Source organism: Dipodomys merriami, unplaced genomic scaffold, assembly GCF_024711535.1.
Source record: "Dipodomys merriami isolate MVZ:Mamm:240054 unplaced genomic scaffold, mDipMer1.0.p SCAF_82, whole genome shotgun sequence".
NCBI lineage: Eukaryota > Metazoa > Chordata > Mammalia > Rodentia > Heteromyidae > Dipodomys > Dipodomys merriami.
The window spans coordinates 4,484,810-4,503,743 of NW_027206424.1; the positions used below are offsets into that span (position 1 = coordinate 4,484,810).

General features: G+C 55.2%; 1 protein-coding gene across 2 annotated transcripts in view; it reads right to left on the reverse strand.

The window, feature by feature from the left end:
- The window catches only part of Tcerg1l (transcription elongation regulator 1 like), a 176,108-nt gene that overhangs the window by 35,206 nt on the left and 121,968 nt on the right, over window positions 1–18,934 (reverse strand). For both annotated transcript variants that reach the window (XM_070011452.1, XM_070011451.1), the window contains exon 7: window positions 4,362–4,516. In XM_070011452.1, the coding sequence (XP_069867553.1) occupies window positions 4,362–4,516 (155 nt within the window). The remainder of the gene's footprint in view (window positions 1–4,361; window positions 4,517–18,934) is intronic.

Consider the following 18,934-nt stretch of genomic DNA (forward strand, 5'->3'; position numbering starts at 1 on the left):
TCCTTCCCCAGCCTAGCCAAGAGGATGCCCTTCTTCCTCTCTACTCCAGGCCCTGTCCTTCCCGCACACTGGAAAGCAATGGCAGGAGGAAGGCCAGAGACAGGGGACGGGGTATTGATTGCCTATGTGTCCTCTACCCAGAGGAACATCCCAGTGGCCCAATACCCCATTGCTTCTGATGTTTCTCACCAGGCTGTACCAAACCTCCCGGTGCAGGGGCAGGAATGCAGCTCTGTGAGTGGGGTGGGTAGGCTCACAGGATGAAGCAGAGGTGCCAGGCCGGCCTCCAGAGACTTCCTCGAGACCTGCATGGCTGGGCTTCGCTGATACTGGTGAAGAGTCAGCATGGAGAACATGGAGGCTGGTGGAGGCCAGGGTCAGCGTGGAGAACATGGAGGCTGGTGGAGGCCAGGGTCAGTGTGGAGAGTGTGGAGGCTGGTGGAGGCCGGGGTCAGCGTGGAGAACGTGGAGGCTGGTGGAGGCCGGGGTCAGCGTGGAGAACGTGGAGGCTGGTGGAGGCCGGGGTCAGCGTGGAGAACGTGGAGGCTGGTGGAGGCCGGGGTCAGCGTGGAGAACGTGGAGGCTGGTGGAGGCCGGGGTCAGCGTGGAGAACGTGGAGGCTGGTGGAGGCCGGGGTCAGCGTGGAGAACGTGGAGGCTGGTGGAGGCCGGGGTCAGTGTGGAGAATGTGGAGGCTGGTGGAGGCCGGGGTCAGCGTGGAGAACGTGGAGGCTGGTGGAGGCCGGGGTCAGTGTGGAGAATGTGGAGGCTGGTGGAGGCCGCGGAGCACGCACTGAACTTGAGTCGTAACATTCCCAGGAATCACGTGTGTAATGGATGGGCCCAGGGTGAAGCCTGGTGCTTCTCACCCCACATCCGTTCAACAGCACTTATTGTCAACTAAAGCAAGGCTAGAGGGCCATAAAAAATCTGGATGCATCGCGAGGTAATTAGAAAATAATTCAGGCTTTCACTTGAACCCTTCAGCAAAGCTAAGAGAATGAAAAAACAGCCTCCCTCCTTATCTGCTGAGTGATAAATAGCTTGGCACTTTGGGAGGTTCTGTGTACAGGACCTCATAAACTGCCTAATGCTATGAACCACTGGTGAATGCTATGGCTTAGAACACACACACACACACACACACACACACACACCAGCAGTTAGATGAGCTTCCATCTTACAGCATTATTTCTTTCGTTTGCCTTATGAAAGCCAGAATGCTTAATTGTCACATCTCACACTAGGGACAGGCATTAACGTGTTCCACTCTAGAAAGGCTGATCGCTGAACAAAATGCCAAACATAATTGCCCACCAAGACAACCTCCCCAGAGCTGGTTTGGGTAAGGAGGCCCAGTACGTTTGATAAGCTGTGATGAATGACGGCCAAAGGCATCCCAGAAGCACAGCCCTGACTGAGGGCAGAGACAGAGACCATCGACTGGGCCTCCTTATCAGTCACTAAGCCTCCAGAAACACCTTCTGCCTTAATTATTTGGTTGTAAAAGTTCTTCAGTTGGATCTCAGGAAATTATTAGTTATGCTCTTAAAGACAGACTCATACTAGCCCAGCAAGCAGAAAACAAAGGTCATTTGCATATATTTAAGAATCATATAAAAACCCTAACTGGCTTGAGTCCATCTTGCCTCCTCTTTAATGAAAGTAAAGTTGTTTTGTAATTACATGCACTTAAAAAATTATGTTAGTTCTATGTGCAGTAATTAGTTCAGCCATACTAAAGTTGGTAGAAGACACATACCATGATATGTTAAAATAAAGCTAATCGGGTACTTCTGGTTGTGTTGGTTATACTCAAGGCTCAATTCTCTGCGTTATCGAATGCAAAGAATTATATGGTCAAGTATGAGACCAGACGGCTGGTGGCAGGTGAAAAGGAGCACGGGGCTATGGTCCAGCAGCCCAGGCCCTCCCTCTCCTGCAGCCGGCAGGCTCTGACAGAGCAGGTGACAGACCCTGCTGAGATGGGGACACCTCCCTGCTTCTCTTCAGACCTGGCCCAGTTCGGTCCAAACGAGAGCAATACGAGAGCAACTGCGCATTTGACTCTCAACAAGTCCAATTCCTTCTCACACCTACTAATTTTCTGAGAAATTTTAAAAAATGGCACTCAATTATCTAAAAGAATACAAGTTAAGCAGTGATCAGGGGTTGGCCTTCATTGTTCGTCTTTTGTCAAGCAAATAAAATCATTGTCAGTGCAACTGGACTGTCATGTTTCTTGAAGGAATTTTTTCTTTGTTAGTATCAGGATTTGAAGTCGGGCCTTGACTCCCTTTGGTCTGCTTGTGTGGCTGGCACCCTACCACTTGAGCCACTACTACAGCCTAGCTTTTTGCTAGCTATTTTGGAGATGGAGTCTCATCGGCTTTCCTGCCCTGGCTGGTTTCCATGCAGGATGCTCCAAATCTCAGTTGTGAGCTTGAGCTTCTGCACCATATCCCAGAGGCTCAGAGGCCTGGTCCCCAGGGCCTGCTGAAGTACGCTCCAGGGTGCACTCATGTGGTTCACGCTCAGGGAGGTGTTCACATGGCACATGCTCAGGAGTGCGCTCACGTGGGACATGCTTAGGAATGCACTCACATGGCACACAGGAGTGTGCTCATGTGGTACACACTCAGGAATGCGTGCACGTGGCACACGCTCAGGAATGTGCTCACATAGCACATGCTCAGGAGTGCGCTAACATGGCACACGCTCAGGGGTGTGCTCATGTGGCACACGCTCAGATACGCTCATGTGGCACACGCTCAGGGAGGCATTCATGTGGTACACACTCAGGAATGCGCTCATGTGGTACACGCTCAGGAATGTGCTCACATAGCACACACTCAGGGTGCGCTCACGTGGCACATGCTCAGGGAGGCATTCACGTGGCACACGCTCAGGGATGAGCTCATGTAGCACACGCTCAGGAATGTGCTCATGTGGTACACACTCAGGGAGGTGTCCATGTGGCACACACTCAGATGCGCTCACGTGGCACACGCTCAGGGATGCGCTCATGTGGCACACGCTCAGGGAGGTGTTCACATGGCACACGCTCAGGAATGTGCTCACATAGCACACACTCAGGGTGCGCTCACGTGGCACACGCTCAGGGAGGCATTCATGTGGCACACACTCAGGGAGGTGCTCACGTGGCACACACTCAGGGAGGTGTTCACGTGGCACACGCTCAGGGGTATGCCCACGTGGCACACGCTCAGATACGCTCACGTGGCACATGCTCAGGGGTGCGCTCACGTGACACTTTCACATTGGATGCCAAGTGACCAAGGAGATAATGAAATCAGCAGCTCCAGACCCCACTGTCTGCACATAGGGATGGAATACAGATCTTACAGCCCCGTATGCACCTAAAACATTTTTCTTTTTAACAGTATCAGTTGACCCAAGCAAGTTAGAGAATGTTCTCATTATCTCAAGCGAAACAGACATATTGAACTTGTCATTCTTCAATCTTAAAAGACTAACAGTTTCGCAAGAGCAACCAGTTCCAGGTCTCTGCGCACTGTTACAAGTGCCAAGGAGACTTTAATTACACCACCTTCTAAATGCCGCAGGATGACTGCAAGTGTAGGCTAATGCCATCCTGTGTCAGCCTTACAGAATGTGAAATCAAAGACACCATTACCAACTCCAGAAAACACCACATAAAAAATACACTAAGACTCTTTGGAAGGGTCAAGCTCACTTGTCCACCGCTGGCCTTCCAGCCGTGCGGCCCTGCTCTCCAGGTGGCACACAGCTCTGGTCCCACACATCTCCCGTGGAAGGCTGCTATTTGAATCTACATCCTCCAAGAGTTGGGCTTCCCCACGAAGCAGCTCATAAAAAATGAATCAGCTCTAATCGGAAAGGAGCCTTCTGAAAACGCTGAGCACTCTCCTCCCGCTCTCCGTGACACAGATTTACAAGGGCCAGCCCAAGCAGCTGTCTCCCCACCCAGCGCTACGCTAAGAAAGACCCTTGCTCCTCCCACACAGCCACCTGCCCATGTGGTCGTGGGCGGGATGAGTAGAGGACAGTGCCCACCCTAGGATGCAGGCCTGCTGTCCCCACTGGAGATAAGCGGACACTTGGAATGGGTGCAAAAGCTTCGCCAGCAGCATGTGACCCAGAAGGTGCACCTGGCCTGTGCTATGAGCATCTTTCTGGCACTAAAGGCCTTCCGGGACACAGATGCCCAAGCGCACCGCATGCCAGGGTCAGTTTTAGCAGAACATGCTACCAAACTTAGCAACCATGAGCACGGCTCCACAAGCCATCTCCACCATCTCTTCCCTCTAGAAACAGAACAAGAACTGGTAAAGATGGAGGTCCAGACGCCCTCCTTACTTGCTGAGGCCTTCAGCTTGCGCTTGTGGGGCGGGTCCTCGATGATCCTCTTGAGGTCACCGCGGTTCTTCAGGTCCACAGGCTTCTCCCAGACGGACAGCTGCATGGTGGGATTGAAGAAGAACACCCGGTCATCCCCTGTCCAGACCACGCACCTGTTGGGGTAGAGAACTCACTTCAGTCTCTCGTGAAGATACTGGGTTTGAAAGCATTCAGGCATGTCCCTCACTGGACATGTCCTCCAGAAAAGAACTGTCCGGGCTGTGAAGAGCATTGTGCACAGCAGGAGCAATCTGCCTGCCCTCTGGCGTGGTTAATGGCCATTCTTACCCTGCTTCTCATTTGACTGGCAGGTGGACATCTGCAGCCTGCTGTTTACCAGCAAGGACACTAGAGTTTAGAAACGCCAAGCAGGTCAACAGGGCCACCCAGGCTGATGCCCTCCTGGCACAGACCTCCATTAACGAACATCTAGCTGAGACCCGGGCACTTGGGGACATCTCTTGCCCCAGTGGGAAATCCCGGAGCATTCCTTGTTTGCTGCAACTCTGTCTGTCCATTGAAGACTTGGGAGCTGTTGTGTGGAGGCCAGAGTCTCCCCAGGAAAAGCAGGGGCAGCTTCCTGGTGCCCAGACACTGCAGACAGGCAGGACAGGCACCATGGTCCTGAGGAGGGGAGGGGTCACCTGAGACCCAGGCAATGCACCCCAGCCTGCCAGGCTCTGTCAGTGGGCTTTGCTTCTTTCTTTCCAATGCCCTTGGGAATGGACCCACAGCCATGTCTCCATCTGTAGAGGCTTATGGACCAGTCCCTCCAACCTTAACTCTACCCTAGTCTCTCCTTTGTGTTCATTTTGGTGCTAGGATCTCAGTTGTGGGCACTGTTGGTCTCCTCTGCAGATGGGCACTTGAGCTGGCAGGAAGTCCTCCCCCAAGACCCCTGGGAGCTGGCTGCTCTGGGATCCCACAGGCCTATCTACTTGAAGAGGGTATAAAGGGCGACAAACAAATGATATAAGCCTCAGACTAAAGTCTGCCAGGTTCCAATGGAGGTACCCCCTCTCTCTGAGCCCCTCCCTGGTCCCCTTCCTTCCTCTTCTTTTGGAGGGCCCTGATTAACTCATAGGAAGCTGAGGACTAGGGGAAGAGGAAGTTGAGGAACAGGGGAACAGGAAGTTGAGGACCAGGGGGAACAGGAAGCTGAGGACCAGGGGAACAGGAAGCTGAGGAACAGGAAGCTGAGGACTATGGGAACAGGAAGCTGAGGGCCAGAGGAACAGGAAGCTGATGACCAGGGGAACAGGAAGCTGAGGGCCAGAGGAACAGGAAGCTGAGGACCAGGGGAACAGGAAGCTGAGGACCAGAGGAACAGGAAGCTGAGGACCAGGGGAACAGGAAGCTGAGGACCAGGGGAACAGGAAGCTGAGAACCAGAGGAACAGGAAGCTGAGGACTAGGGGAACAGGAAGCTGAGAACTAGGGGAACAGGAAGCTGAGGACTATGGGAACAGGAAGCTGAGGACCAGAGGAACAGGAAGCTGATGACCAGGGGAACAGGAAGCTGAGGACTAGGGGAACAGGAAGCTGAGGACCAGAGGTACAGGAAGCTGAGGACCAGAGGAACAGGAAGCTGAGGACCGCGGGAACAGGAAGCTGAGGGCCAGAGGAACAGGAAGCTGAGGACTATGGGAACAGGAAGCTGAGGACCAGGGGAACAGGAAGCTGAGGACCAGAGGAACAGGAAGCTGAGGACTATGGGAACAGGAAGCTGAGGACTATGGGAACAGGAAGCTGAGGACCAGAGGAACAGGAAGCTGAGGACCAGAGGAACAGGAAGCTGAGGACCAGGGGAACAGGAAGCTGAGGACTATGGGAACAGGAAGCTGAGGACTATGGGAACAGGAAGCTGAGGACTATGGGAACAGGAAGCTGAGGACCAGAGGAACAGGAAGCTGAGGACCAGGGGAACAGGAAGCTGAGGACTAGGGGAACAGGAAGCTGAGGACCAGAGGAACAGGAAGCTGAGGACTAGGGTAACAGGAAGCTGAGGACCAGGGGAACAGGAAGCTGAGGACTATGGGAACAGGAAGCTGAGGACTATGGGAACAGGAAGCTGAGGACCAGAGGAACAGGAAGCTGAGGACCAGAGGAACAGGAAGCTGAGGACCAGGGGAACAGGAAGCTGAGGACCAGAGGAACAGGAAGCTGAGGACTATGGGAACAGGAAGATGAGGACTATGGGAACAGGAAGCTGAGGACTATGGGAACAGGAAGCTGAGGACCAGGGGAACAGGAAGCTGAGGACCAGAGGAACAGGAAGCTGAGGACCAGAGGAACAGGAAGCTGAGGACTATGGGAACAGGAAGCTGAGGACCAGAGGAACAGGAAGCTGAGGACCAGAGGAACAGGAAGCTGAGGACCAGAGAAACAGGAAGCTGAGGGCCAGGGGAACAGGAAGCTGAGGACCAGAGGAACAGGAAGCTGAGGACCAGAGGAACAGGAAGCTGAGGACTATGGGAACAGGAAGCTGAGGACCAGAGAAACAGGAAGCTGAGGGCCAGGGGAACAGGAAGCTGAGGACCAGAGGAACAGGAAGCTGAGGACCAGAGGAACAGGAAGCTGAGGACTATGGGAACAGGAAGCTGAGGACCAGGGGAACAGGAAGCTGAGGACCAGAGGAACATGAAGCTGAGGACTATGGGAACAGGAAGCTGAGGACTATGGGAACAGGAAGCTGAGGACCAGAGGAACAGGAAGCTGAGGACTATGGGAACAGGAAGCTGAGGACCAGAGGAACAGGAAGCTGAGGACTATGGGAACAGGAAGCTGAGGACCAGAGGAACAGGAAGCTGAGGACCAGGGGAACAGGAAGCTGAGGACCAGGGGAACAGGAAGCTGAGGACTATGGGAACAGGAAGCTGAGGACTATGGGAACAGGAAGCTGAGGACCAGGGGAACAGGAAGCTGAGGACCAGAGGAACAGGAAGCTGAGGACTATGGGAACAGGAAGCTGAGGACCAGGGGAACAGGAAACTGAGGACCAGGGGAACAGGAAGCTGAGGACCAGGGGAACAGGAAGCTGAGGACCAGAGGAACAGGAAGCTGAGGACCAGAGGAACAGGAAGCTGAGGGCCAGAGGAACAGGAAGCTGAGGACTATGGGAACAGGAAGCTGAGGACTAGAGGAACAGGAAGCTGAGGACCAGAGGAACAGGAAGCTGAGGACCAGGGGAACAGGAAGCTGAGGACCAGGGGAACAGGAAGCTGAGGACTATGGGAACAGGAAGCTGAGGACTATGGGAACAGGAAGCTGAGGACCAGAGGAACAGGAAGCTGAGGACCAGGGGAACAGGAAGTTGAGGACTATGGGAACAGGAAGCTGAGGACTAGGGGAACAGGAAGCTGAGGGCCAGGGGAAAAGGAAGCTGAGAACTAGGGGAACAGGAAGCTGAGGACTAGGGGAACAGGAAGCTGAGAACTAGGGGAACAGGAAGCTGAGGACTAGGGGAACAGGAAGCTGAGGACTATGGGAACAGGAAGCTGAGGACCAGAGAAACAGGAAGCTGAGAACTAGGGGAACAGGAAGCTGAGGACCAGGGGAAAAAGAAGCTGCGAACTAGGGGAACAGGAAGCTGATAACTAGGGGAACAGGAAGCTGAGGACTAGGGGAACAGGAAGCTGAGGACCAGAGAAACAGGAAGCTGAGAACTAGGGGAACAGGAAGCTGAGGACTATGGGAACAGGAAGCTGAGGGCCAGAGGAACAGGAAGCTGAGGACCAGGGGAACAGGAGGAAACTGAGGGCCAGAGGAACAGGAAGCTGAGGACTAGGGGAACAGGAATCTGAGGACCAGAGGAACAGGAAGCTGAGGACCAGGGGAACAGGAAGCTGAGGACCAGAGGAACAGGAAGCTGAGGACCAGGGGAACAGGAAGCTGAGGACTATGGGAACAGGAAGCTGAGGACCAGAGGAACAGGAAGCTGAGGACCAGAGGAACAGGAAGCTGAGGACCAGAGGAACAGGAAGCTGCGGACTATGGGAACAGGAAGCTGAGGACCAGAGGAACAGGAAGCTGAGGACTATGGGAACAGGAAGCTGAGGACCAGAGGAACAGGAAGCTGAGGACTAGGGGAACAGGAAGCTGAGGACCAGGGGAACAGGAAGCTGAGGACCAGGGGAACAGGAAGCTGAGGACTATGGGAACAGGAAGCTGAGGACCAGAGGAACAGGAAGCTGAGGACTAGGGGAACAGGAAGCTGAGGACCAGAGGAACATGAAGCTGAGGACCAGAGGAACAGGAAGCTGAGGACCAGAGGAACAGGAAGCTGAGGACCAGAGGAACAGGAAGCTGAGAACAAGGGGAACAGGAAGCTGAGGACCAGAGAAACAGGAAGCTGAGGACTATGGGAACAGGAAGCTGAGGACCAGGGGAACAGGAAGCTGAGGACCAGGGGAACAGGAAGCTGAGGACTATGGGAACAGGAAGCTGAGGACCAGAGGAACAGGAAGCTGAGGACTATGGGAACAGGAAGCTGAGGACTAGGGGAACAGGAAGCTGAGGACCAGGGGAACAGGAAGCTGAGGACCAGGGGAACAGGAAGCTGAGGACTAGGGGAACAGGAAGCTGAGGACCACAGGAACAGGAAGCTGAGGACTAGGGGAACAGGAAGCTGAGGACCAGAGGAACAGGAAGCTGAGGACCAGAAGAACAGGAAGCTGAGGACCAGAGGAACAGGAAGCTGACCAGAGGAACAGGAAGCTGAGAACTAGGGGAACAGGAAGCTGAGGACCAGAGAAACAGGAAGCTGAGGACCAGAGGAACAGGAAGCTGAGGACTATGGGAACAGGAAGCTGAGGACCAGGGGAACAGGAAGCTGAGGACCAGGGGAACAGGAAGCTGAGGACCAGGGAACAGGAAGCTGAGGACCAGGGGACCAGGAATCTGATGACCAGAGGAACAGGAAGCTGAGGACTATGGGAACAGGAAACTGAGGACTAGGGGAACAGGAAGCTGGGGACCGGGGGAACAGGAAGCTGAGGACTATGGGAACAGGAAGCTGAGGACCAGGGGACCAGAAATCTGATGACCAGAGGAACCGGAAGCTGAGGACTATGGGAACAGGAAGCTGAGGACTAGGGGAACAGGAAGCTGAGGACTATGGGAACAGGAAGCTGAGGACCAGGCGAACAGGAAACTGAGGACCAGGGGAACAGGAAGCTGAGGACCAGGGGAACAGGAAGCTGAGGACCAGAGGAACAGGAAGCTGAGGACTATGGGAACAGGAAACTGAGGACCAGGGGAACAGGAAGCTGAGGACCAGGGGAACAGGAAGCTGAGGACCAGAGGAACAGGAAGCTGAGGACTATGGGAACAGGAAGCTGAGGACCAGAGGAACAGGAAGCTGAGGACTATGGGAACAGGAAGCTGAGGACCAGAGGAACATGAAGCTGAGGACCAGGGGAACAGGAAGCTGAGGACCAGAGGAACAGGAAGCTGAGGACCAGAGGAACAGGAAGCTGAGGGCCAGAGGAACAGGAAGCTGAGGACTATGGGAACAGGAAGCTGAGGACCAGAGGAACAGGAAGCTGAGGACTAGGGGAACAGGAAGCTGAGAACCAGGGGAACAGGAAGCTGAGGACCAGGGGAACAGGAAGCTGAGGACTATGGGAACAGGAAGCTGAGGACCAGAGGAACAGGAAGCTGAGGACTAGGGGAACAGGAAGCTGAGGACCAGAGGAACATGAAGCTGAGGACCAGAGGAACAGGAAGCTGAGGACCAGAGGAACAGGAAGCTGAGGACCAGAGGAACAGGAAGCTGAGAACAAGGGGAACAGGAAGCTGAGGACCAGAGAAACAGGAAGCTGAGGACTATGGGAACAGGAAGCTGAGGACCAGGGGAACAGGAAGCTGAGGACCAGGGGAACAGGAAGCTGAGGACTATGGGAACAGGAAGCTGAGGACCAGAGGAACAGGAAGCTGAGGACTATGGGAACAGGAAGCTGAGGACTAGGGGAACAGGAAGCTGAGGACCAGGGGAACAGGAAGCTGAGGACCAGGGGAACAGGAAGCTGAGGACTAGGGGAACAGGAAGCTGAGGACCACAGGAACAGGAAGCTGAGGACTAGGGGAACAGGAAGCTGAGGACCAGAGGAACAGGAAGCTGAGGACCAGAAGAACAGGAAGCTGAGGACCAGAGGAACAGGAAGCTGAGGACCAGAGGAACAGGAAGCTGAGAACTAGGGGAACAGGAAGCTGAGGACCAGAGAAACAGGAAGCTGAGGACCAGAGGAACAGGAAGCTGAGGACTATGGGAACAGGAAGCTGAGGACCAGGGGAACAGGAAGCTGAGGACCAGGGGAACAGGAAGCTGAGGACCAGGGGACCAGGAATCTGATGACCAGAGGAACAGGAAGCTGAGGACTATGGGAACAGGAAACTGAGGACTAGGGGAACAGGAAGCTGGGGACCGGGGGAACAGGAAACTGAGGACTATGGGAACAGGAAGCTGAGGACCAGGGGACCAGAAATCTGATGACCAGAGGAACCGGAAGCTGAGGACTATGGGAACAGGAAGCTGAGGACTAGGGGAACAGGAAGCTGAGGACTATGGGAACAGGAAGCTGAGGACCAGGCGAACAGGAAACTGAGGACCAGGGGAACAGGAAGCTGAGGACCAGGGGAACAGGAAGCTGAGGACCAGAGGAACAGGAAGCTGAGGACTATGGGAACAGGAAACTGAGGACCAGGGGAACAGGAAGCTGAGGACCAGGGGAACAGGAAGCTGAGGACCAGAGGAACAGGAAGCTGAGGACTATGGGAACAGGAAGCTGAGGACCAGAGGAACAGGAAGCTGAGGACTATGGGAACAGGAAGCTGAGGACCAGAGGAACAGGAAGCTGAGGACCAGGGGAACAGGAAGCTGAGGACCAGAGGAACAGGAAGCTGAGGACCAGAGGAACAGGAAGCTGAGGGCCAGAGGAACAGGAAGCTGAGGACTATGGGAACAGGAAGCTGAGGACTAGGGGAACAGGAAGCTGAGGACCAGAGGAACAGGAAGCTGAGGACCAGGGGAACAGGAAGCTGAGGACCAGGGGAACAGGAAGCTGAGGACTATGGGAACAGGAAGCTGAGGACTAGGGGAACAGGAAGCTGAGGACCAGAGGAACAGGAAGCTGAGGACCAGAAGAACAGGAAGCTGAGGACCAGAGGAACAGGAAGCTGAGGACCAGAGGAACAGGAAGCTGAGAACTAGGGGAACAGGAAGCTGAGGACTATGGGAACAGGAAGCTGAGGACCAGGCGAACAGGAAACTGAGGACCAGGGGAACAGGAAGCTGAGGACCAGGGGAACAGGAAGCTGAGGACCAGAGGAACAGGAAGCTGAGGACTATGGGAACAGGAAACTGAGGACCAGGGGAACAGGAAGCTGAGGACCAGGGGAACAGGAAGCTGAGGACCAGAGGAACAGGAAGCTGAGGACTATGGGAACAGGAAGCTGAGGACCAGAGGAACAGGAAGCTGAGGACTATGGGAACAGGAAGCTGAGGACCAGAGGAACAGGAAGCTGAGGACCAGGGGAACAGGAAGCTGAGGACCAGAGGAACAGGAAGCTGAGGACCAGAGTAACAGGAAGCTGAGGGCCAGAGGAACAGGAAGCTGAGGACTATGGGAACAGGAAGCTGAGGACTAGGGGAACAGGAAGCTGAGGACCAGAGGAACAGGAAGCTGAGGACCAGAGGAACAGGAAGCTGAGGACTATGGGAACAGGAAGCTGAGGACCAGGGGAACAGGAAGCTGAGGACCAGGGGAACAGGAAGCTGAGGACCAGGGGACCAGGAATCTGATGACCAGAGGAACAGGAAGCTGAGGACTATGGGAACAGGAAACTGAGGACTAGGGGAACAGGAAGCTGGGGACCGGGGGAACAGGAAGCTGAGGACTATGGGAACAGGAAGCTGAGGACCAGGGGACCAGAAATCTGATGACCAGAGGAACCGGAAGCTGAGGACTATGGGAACAGGAAGCTGAGGACTAGGGGAACAGGAAGCTGAGGACTATGGGAACAGGAAGCTGAGGACCAGGCGAACAGGAAACTGAGGACCAGGGGAACAGGAAGCTGAGGACCAGGGGAACAGGAAGCTGAGGACCAGAGGAACAGGAAGCTGAGGACCAGAGGAACAGGAAACTGAGGACCAGGGGAACAGGAAGCTGAGGACCAGGGGAACAGGAAGCTGAGGACCAGAGGAACAGGAAGCTGAGGACTATGGGAACAGGAAGCTGAGGACTAGGGGAACAGGAAGCTGAGGAACAGAGGAACAGGAAGCTGAGGACCAGAAGAACAGGAAGCTGAGGACCAGAGGAACAGGAAGCTGAGGACCAGAGGAACAGGAAGCTGAGAACTAGGGGAACAGGAAGCTGAGGACTATGTGAACAGGAAGCTGAGGACCAGGCGAACAGGAAACTGAGGACCAGGGGAACAGTAAGCTGAGGACCAGGGGAACAGGAAGCTGAGGACCAGAGGAACAGGAAGCTGAGGACTATGGGAACAGGAAGCTGAGGACTATGGGAACAGGAAGCTGAGGACTAGGGGAACAGGAAGCTGAGGACCAGAGGAACAGGAAGCTGAGGACCAGAAGAACAGGAAGCTGAGGACCAGAGGAACAGGAAGCTGAGGACCAGAGGAACAGGAAGCTGAGAACTAGGGGAACAGGAAGCTGAGGACTATGGGAACAGGAAGCTGAGGACCAGGCGAACAGGAAACTGAGGACCAGGGGAACAGGAAGCTGAGGACCAGGGGAACAGGAAGCTGAGGACCAGAGGAACAGGAAGCTGAGGACTATGGGAACAGGAAACTGAGGACCAGGGAAACAGGAAGCTGAGGACCAGGGGAACAGGAAGCTGAGGACCAGAGGAACAGGAAGCTGAGGACTATGGGAACAGGAAGCTGAGGACCAGAGGAACAGGAAGCTGAGGACTATGGGAACAGGAAGCTGAGGACCAGAGGAACAGGAAGCTGAGGACCAGGGGAACAGGAAGCTGAGGACCAGAGGAACAGGAAGCTGAGGACCAGAGGAACAGGAAGCTGAGGGCCAGAGGAACAGGAAGCTGAGGACTATGGGAACAGGAAGCTGAGGACTAGGGGAACAGGAAGCTGAGGACCAGAGGAACAGGAAACTGAGGACCAGGGGAAAAGGAAGCTGAGGACCAGGGGAACAGGAAGCTGAGGACTATGGGAACAGGAAGCTGAGGACTAGGGGAACAGGAAGCTGAGGACCAGAGGAACAGGAAGCTGAGGACCAGAAGAACAGGAAGCTGAGGACCAGAGGAACAGGAAGCTGAGGACCAGAGGAACAGGAAGCTGAGAACTAGGGGAACAGGAAGCTGAGGACCAGAGAAACAGGAAGCTGAGGACCAGAGGAACAGGAAGCTGAGGACTATGGGAACAGGAAGCTGAGGACCAGGGGAACAGGAAGCTGAGGACCAGGGGAACAGGAAGCTGAGGACCAGGGAACAGGAAGCTGAGGACCAGGGGACCAGGAATCTGATGACCAGAGGAACAGGAAGCTGAGGACTATGGGAACAGGAAACTGAGGACTAGGGGAACAGGAAGCTGGGGACCGGGGGAACAGGAAGCTGAGGACTATGGGAACAGGAAGCTGAGGACCAGGGGACCAGAAATCTGATGACCAGAGGAACCGGAAGCTGAGGACTATGGGAACAGGAAGCTGAGGACTAGGGGAACAGGAAGCTGAGGACTAGGGGAACAGGAAGCTGAGGACCAGGCGAACAGGAAACTGAGGACCAGGGGAACAGGAAGCTGAGGACCAGGGGAACAGGAAGCTGAGGACCAGAGGAACAGGAAGCTGAGGACTATGGGAACAGGAAACTGAGGACCAGGGGAACAGGAAGCTGAGGACCAGGGGAACAGGAAGCTGAGGACCAGAGGAACAGGAAGCTGAGGACTATGGGAACAGGAAGCTGAGGACCAGAGGAACAGGAAGCTGAGGACTATGGGAACAGGAAGCTGAGGACCAGAGGAACAGGAAGCTGAGGACCAGGGGAACAGGAAGCTGAGGACCAGAGGAACAGGAAGCTGAGGACTAGGGGAACAGGAAGCTGAGGACCAGGGGAACAGGAAGCTGAGGACCAGGGGAACAGGAAGCTGAGGACTATGGGAACAGGAAGCTGAGGACCAGAGGAACAGGAAGCTGAGGACTAGGGGAACAGGAAGCTGAGGACCAGAGGAACATGAAGCTGAGGACCAGAGGAACAGGAAGCTGAGGACCAGAGGAACAGGAAGCTGAGGACCAGAGGAACAGGAAGCTGAGAACAAGGGGAACAGGAAGCTGAGGACCAGAGAAACAGGAAGCTGAGGACTATGGGAACAGGAAGCTGAGGACCAGGGGAACAGGAAGCTGAGGACCAGGGGAACAGGAAGCTGAGGACTATGGGAACAGGAAGCTGAGGACCAGAGGAACAGGAAGCTGAGGACTATGGGAACAGGAAGCTGAGGACTAGGGGAACAGGAAGCTGAGGACCAGGGGAACAGGAAGCTGAGGACCAGGGGAACAGGAAGCTGAGGACTAGGGGAACAGGAAGCTGAGGACCACAGGAACAGGAAGCTGAGGACTAGGGGAACAGGAAGCTGAGGACCAGAGGAACAGGAAGCTGAGGACCAGAAGAACAGGAAGCTGAGGACCAGAGGAACAGGAAGCTGAGGACCAGAGGAACAGGAAGCTGAGAACTAGGGGAACAGGAAGCTGAGGACCAGAGAAACAGGAAGCTGAGGACCAGAGGAACAGGAAGCTGAGGACTATGGGAACAGGAAGCTGAGGACCAGGGGAACAGGAAGCTGAGGACCAGGGGAACAGGAAGCTGAGGACCAGGGAACAGGAAGCTGAGGACCAGGGGACCAGGAATCTGATGACCAGAGGAACAGGAAGCTGAGGACTATGGGAACAGGAAACTGAGGACTAGGGGAACAGGAAGCTGGGGACCGGGGGAACAGGAAGCTGAGGACTATGGGAACAGGAAGCTGAGGACCAGGGGACCAGAAATCTGATGACCAGAGGAACCGGAAGCTGAGGACTATGGGAACAGGAAGCTGAGGACTAGGGGAACAGGAAGCTGAGGACTATGGGAACAGGAAGCTGAGGACCAGGCGAACAGGAAACTGAGGACCAGGGGAACAGGAAGCTGAGGACCAGGGGAACAGGAAGCTGAGGACCAGAGGAACAGGAAGCTGAGGACTATGGGAACAGGAAACTGAGGACCAGGGGAACAGGAAGCTGAGGACCAGGGGAACAGGAAGCTGAGGACCAGAGGAACAGGAAGCTGAGGACTATGGGAACAGGAAGCTGAGGACCAGAGGAACAGGAAGCTGAGGACTATGGGAACAGGAAGCTGAGGACCAGAGGAACATGAAGCTGAGGACCAGGGGAACAGGAAGCTGAGGACCAGAGGAACAGGAAGCTGAGGACCAGAGGAACAGGAAGCTGAGGGCCAGAGGAACAGGAAGCTGAGGACTATGGGAACAGGAAGCTGAGGACCAGAGGAACAGGAAGCTGAGGACTAGGGGAACAGGAAGCTGAGAACCAGGGGAACAGGAAGCTGAGGACCAGGGGAACAGGAAGCTGAGGACTATGGGAACAGGAAGCTGAGGACCAGAGGAACAGGAAGCTGAGGACTAGGGGAACAGGAAGCTGAGGACCAGAGGAACATGAAGCTGAGGACCAGAGGAACAGGAAGCTGAGGACCAGAGGAACAGGAAGCTGAGGACCAGAGGAACAGGAAGCTGAGAACAAGGGGAACAGGAAGCTGAGGACCAGAGAAACAGGAAGCTGAGGACTATGGGAACAGGAAGCTGAGGACCAGGGGAACAGGAAGCTGAGGACCAGGGGAACAGGAAGCTGAGGACTATGGGAACAGGAAGCTGAGGACCAGAGGAACAGGAAGCTGAGGACTATGGGAACAGGAAGCTGAGGACTAGGGGAACAGGAAGCTGAGGACCAGGGGAACAGGAAGCTGAGGACCAGGGGAACAGGAAGCTGAGGACTAGGGGAACAGGAAGCTGAGGACCACAGGAACAGGAAGCTGAGGACTAGGGGAACAGGAAGCTGAGGACCAGAGGAACAGGAAGCTGAGGACCAGAAGAACAGGAAGCTGAGGACCAGAGGAACAGGAAGCTGAGGACCAGAGGAACAGGAAGCTGAGAACTAGGGGAACAGGAAGCTGAGGACCAGAGAAACAGGAAGCTGAGGACCAGAGGAACAGGAAGCTGAGGACTATGGGAACAGGAAGCTGAGGACCAGGGGAACAGGAAGCTGAGGACCAGGGGAACAGGAAGCTGAGGACCAGGGGACCAGGAATCTGATGACCAGAGGAACAGGAAGCTGAGGACTATGGGAACAGGAAACTGAGGACTAGGGGAACAGGAAGCTGGGGACCGGGGGAACAGGAAGCTGAGGACTATGGGAACAGGAAGCTGAGGACCAGGGGACCAGAAATCTGATGACCAGAGGAACCGGAAGCTGAGGACTATGGGAACAGGAAGCTGAGGACTAGGGGAACAGGAAGCTGAGGACTAGGGGAACAGGAAGCTGAGGACCAGGCGAACAGGAAACTGAGGACCAGGGGAACAGGAAGCTGAGGACCAGGGGAACAGGAAGCTGAGGACCAGAGGAACAGGAAGCTGAGGACTATGGGAACAGGAAACTGAGGACCAGGGGAACAGGAAGCTGAGGACCAGGGGAACAGGAAGCTGAGGACCAGAGGAACAGGAAGCTGAGGACTATGGGAACAGGAAGCTGAGGACCAGAGGAACAGGAAGCTGAGGACTATGGGAACAGGAAGCTGAGGACCAGAGGAACAGGAAGCTGAGGACCAGGGGAACAGGAAGCTGAGGACCAGAGGAACAGGAAGCTGAGGACTAGGGGAACAGGAAGCTGAGGACCAGGGGAACAGGAAGCTGAGGACCAGGGGAACAGGAAGCTGAGGACTATGGGAACAGGAAGCTGAGGACCAGAGGAACAGGAAGCTGAGGACTAGGGGAACAGGAAGCTGAGGACCAGAGGAACATGAAGCTGAGGACCAGAGGAACAGGAAGCTGAGGACCAGAGGAACAGGAAGCTGAGGACCAGAGGAACAGGAAGCTGAGAACAAGGGGAACAGGAAGCTGAGGACCAGAGAAACAGGAAGCTGAGGACTATGGGAACAGGAAGCTGAGGACCAGGGGAACAGGAAGCTGAGGACCAGGGGAACAGGAAGCTGAGGACTATGGGAACAGGAAGCTGAGGACCAGAGGAACAGGAAGCTGAGGACTATGGGAACAGGAAGCTGAGGACTAGGGGAACAGGAAGCTGAGGACCAGGGGAACAGGAAGCTGAGGACCAGGGGAACAGGAAGCTGAGGACTAGGGGAACAGGAAGCTGAGGACCACAGGAACAGGAAGCTGAGGACTAGGGGAACAGGAAGCTGAGGACCAGAGGAACAGGAAGCTGAGGACCAGAGGAACAGGAAGCTGAGGACCAGAAGAACAGGAAGCTGAGGACCAGAGGAACAGGAAGCTGAGGACCAGAGGAACAGGAAGCTGAGAACTAGGGGAACAGGAAGCTGAGGACCAGAGAAACAGGAAGCTGAGGACCAGAGGAACAGGAAGCTGAGGACTATGGGAACAGGAAGCTGAGGACCAGGGGAACAGGAAGCTGAGGACCAGGGGAACAGGAAGCTGAGGACCAGGGGACCAGGAATCTGATGACCAGAGGAACAGGAAGCTGAGGACTATGGGAACAGGAAACTGAGGACTAGGGGAACAGGAAGCTGGGGACCGGGGGAACAGGAAGCTGAGGACTATGGGAACAGGAAGCTGAGGACCAGGGGACCAGAAATCTGATGACCAGAGGAACCGGAAGCTGAGGACTATGGGAACAGGAAGCTGAGGACTAGGGGAACAGGAAGCTGAGGACTAGGGGAACAGGAAGCTGAGGACCAGGCGAACAGGAAACTGAGGACCAGGGGAACAGGAAGCTGAGGACCAGGGGAACAGGAAGCTGAGGACCAGAGGAACAGGAAGCTGAGGACTATGGGAACAGGAAACTGAGGACCAGGGGAACAGGAAGCTGAGGACCAGGGGAACAGGAAGCTGAGGACCAGAGGAACAGGAAGCTGAGGACTATGGGAACAGGAAGCTGAGGACCAGAGGAACAGGAAGCTGAGGACTATGGGAACAGGAAGCTGAGGACCAGAGGAACAGGAAGCTGAGGACCAGGGGAACAGGAAGCTGAGGACCAGAGGAACAGGAAGCTGAGGACTAGGGGAACAGGAAGCTGAGGACCAGGGGAACAGGAAGCTGAGGACCAGGGGAACAGGAAGCTGAGGACTATGGGAACAGGAAGCTGAGGACCAGAGGAACAGGAAGCTGAGGACTAGGGGAACAGGAAGCTGAGGACCAGAGGAACATGAAGCTGAGGACCAGAGGAACAGGAAGCTGAGGACCAGAGGAACAGGAAGCTGAGGACCAGAGGAACAGGAAGCTGAGAACAAGGGGAACAGGAAGCTGAGGACCAGAGAAACAGGA